General features: G+C 40.2%; 1 protein-coding gene and 1 long non-coding RNA gene across 3 annotated transcripts in view; one reads left to right on the top strand and one right to left on the bottom strand.

Moving 5' to 3' along the window:
• The window catches only part of LOC133613768 (uncharacterized), a 29,913-nt gene extending 29,653 nt beyond the window's left edge, over positions 1-260 (top strand). For both annotated transcript variants that reach the window (XR_009816496.2, XR_009816495.2), the window contains exon 3: positions 1-260. This exon is cut by the window's left edge and continues 360 nt beyond it. This is a non-coding gene — a long non-coding RNA (uncharacterized lncRNA).
• The window catches only part of acvr1c (activin A receptor type 1C), a 56,339-nt gene that overhangs the window by 7,056 nt on the left and 46,783 nt on the right, over positions 1-2,500 (bottom strand). Inside the window, exon 8 of the mRNA XM_061971539.2 lies at positions 63-219. Within this exon, the coding sequence (XP_061827523.1) occupies positions 63-219 (157 nt within the window). The remainder of the gene's footprint in view (positions 1-62; positions 220-2,500) is intronic.

The following is a 2,500-nucleotide window of genomic DNA, read 5'->3' as shown; positions in this document are numbered from 1 at the left end:
AGACTGCACGTGCAATCAAACAGGACAATAGTGGGAATGTGTCAGGTGTGTTTCTAGGTCACCTCTTGGTTCCCACTCTGTGGTTGGACGGTATGTCAATGCTGTTGCTGCTGGAGTCGTGTTTCACGGCCAAGCCCAAATCTGCGATGACAGCGGCGCCGTTCTTCTTCACCAGGACATTTTTAGACTTGAGGTCCCTGTGAGCGATGGCTGGCTTCCCTACGAGCAGGACATGAATGATATGACTCAGCATTAGTATCCTTCTGTCAGTCAATAAAAATAACAATATATTTTTTTACTGTTTTTATATACATCAATCAATCAATCAATCAATGTTTACTTATATAGCCCTAAATCACGAGTGTCTCAAAGGGCTGCACAAGCCACAACGACATCCTCGGCTCAGATCCCACATCAGGGCAAGAAAAAACTCAACCCAATGGGATGACAATGAGAAACCTTGGAGAGGACCGCAGATGAACTATTATACTGTATTTTACTAAAATTACCAATATATAATATGCCGTTCTTTCATCCATCCATCCATTTTCTACTGCTTGTCCCTCTCTTTCATTATTTTTTTAAATATTAATTGCAATTCCCCATAACTTTTTAAAGTAAAATACAAACCCCGTTTCCATATGAGTTGGGAAATTGTGTCAGATGTAAATATAAACGGAATACAATGATTTGCAAATCCTTTTCAACCCATATTCAGTTGAATATGCTACAAAGACAACATATTTGATGTTCAAACTGAAACATTTTTTTTTTTGCAGATAATCATTAACTTTGGAATTTGATGCCAGCAACACGTGACAAAGAAGTTGGGAAAGGTGGCAATAAATACTGATAAAGTTGAGGAATGCTCATCAAACACTTATTTGGAACATCCCACAGGTGAACAAGCAAATTGGGAACAGGTGGGTGCCATGATTGGGTATAAAAGTAGATTCCATGAAATGCTCAGTCATTCACAAAGAAGGATAGGTCGAGGGTCACCACTTTGTCAACAAATGCGTGAGCAAATTGTTGAACAGTTTAAGAAAAACCTTTCTCAACCAGCTATTGCAAGGATTTTAGGGATTTCACCATCTACGGTCCGTAATATCATCAAAGGGTTCAGAGAATCCGGAGAAATCACTGCACGTAAGCATCTAAGCCCGTGACCTTCGATCCCTCAGGCTGTACTGCATCAACAAACGACATCAGTGTGTAAAGGATATCACCACATGGGCTCAGGAACACTTCAGAAACCCACTGTCAGTAACTACAGTTGGTCGCTACATCTGTAAGTACAAGTTAAAACTCTCCTATGCAAGGCGAAAAACGTTTATCAACAACACCCAGAAACACTGTCGGCTTCGCTGCGCCTGAGCTCATCTAAGATGGACTGATACAAAGTGGAAAAGTGTTCTGTGGTCTGGCGAGTCCACATTTCAAATTGTTTTTGGAAACTCTGGACGTTGTGTCCTTCGGACCAAAGAGGAAAAGAACCATCCGGATTGTTATAGGCGCAAAGTTGAAAAGCCAGCATCTGTGATGGTATGGGGGTGTATTAGTGCCCAAGACCTGGGTAACTTACACATCTGTGAAGGCACCATTAATGCTGAAAGGTACATACAGGTTTTGGAGCAACATATGTTGCCATCCAAGCAACGTTACCATGGACGCCCCTGCTTATTTCAGCAAGACAATGCCAAGCCACGTGTTACATCAACGTGGCTTCATAGTAAAAGAGTGTGGGTACTAGACTGGCCTGCCTGTAGTCCAGACCTGTCTCCCATTGAGAATGTGTGGCGCATTATGAAGCCTAAAATACCACAACGGAGACCCCCGGACTGTTGAACAACTTAAGCTGTACATCAAGCAAGAATGGGAAAGAATTCCACCTGAGAAGCTTAAAAAATGTGTCTCCTCAGTTCCCAAACATTTACTGAGTGTTGTTAAAAGGAAAGGTCATGTAACACAGTGGTGAACATGCCCTTTCTCAACTACTTTGGCATGTGTTGCAGCCATGAAATTCTAAGTTAATTATTATTTGCAAAAAAAAATTTAAGTTTATGAGTTTGAACATCAAATATCTTGTCTTTGTAGTGCATTCAATTGAATATGTGTTGAAAAGGATTTGCAAATCATTGTATTCCGTTTATATATACATCTAACACAATTTCCCAACTCATATGGAAACGGGGTTTGTAGTTTTAAATGTTATCACAACCTTTGTTGGCTGATCGGCTGGGAGGAATCACGTAATTCTACTATCTTATAGTAAGGTGTGTACTTTTTTTCCTTACATTTTATTTCACTAAATCATTTAAATTTGGAATACTTTTTATTCATAAAAAAACCTAATAGTACAGCATTTTTCTTTCACTATACTTTTTTTTCCTGTCTCATGATATGTTGTTGCTGATTGGCTGGGATAAATTAATGTGGAGGCCTGTAGTCACATAGTGAGTGAGATGAGTCGGGCAGCGCAGCTCGGTTGGTGAAGAGG

The sequence above is a fragment of the Nerophis lumbriciformis genome, linkage group LG13, assembly GCF_033978685.3.
Source record: "Nerophis lumbriciformis linkage group LG13, RoL_Nlum_v2.1, whole genome shotgun sequence".
Classification (NCBI taxonomy): Eukaryota; Metazoa; Chordata; class Actinopteri; order Syngnathiformes; family Syngnathidae; genus Nerophis; species Nerophis lumbriciformis.
The sequence above is the reverse complement of the archived record's forward strand: the minus strand, read 5'-3'. Positions and strand labels throughout refer to the sequence as shown.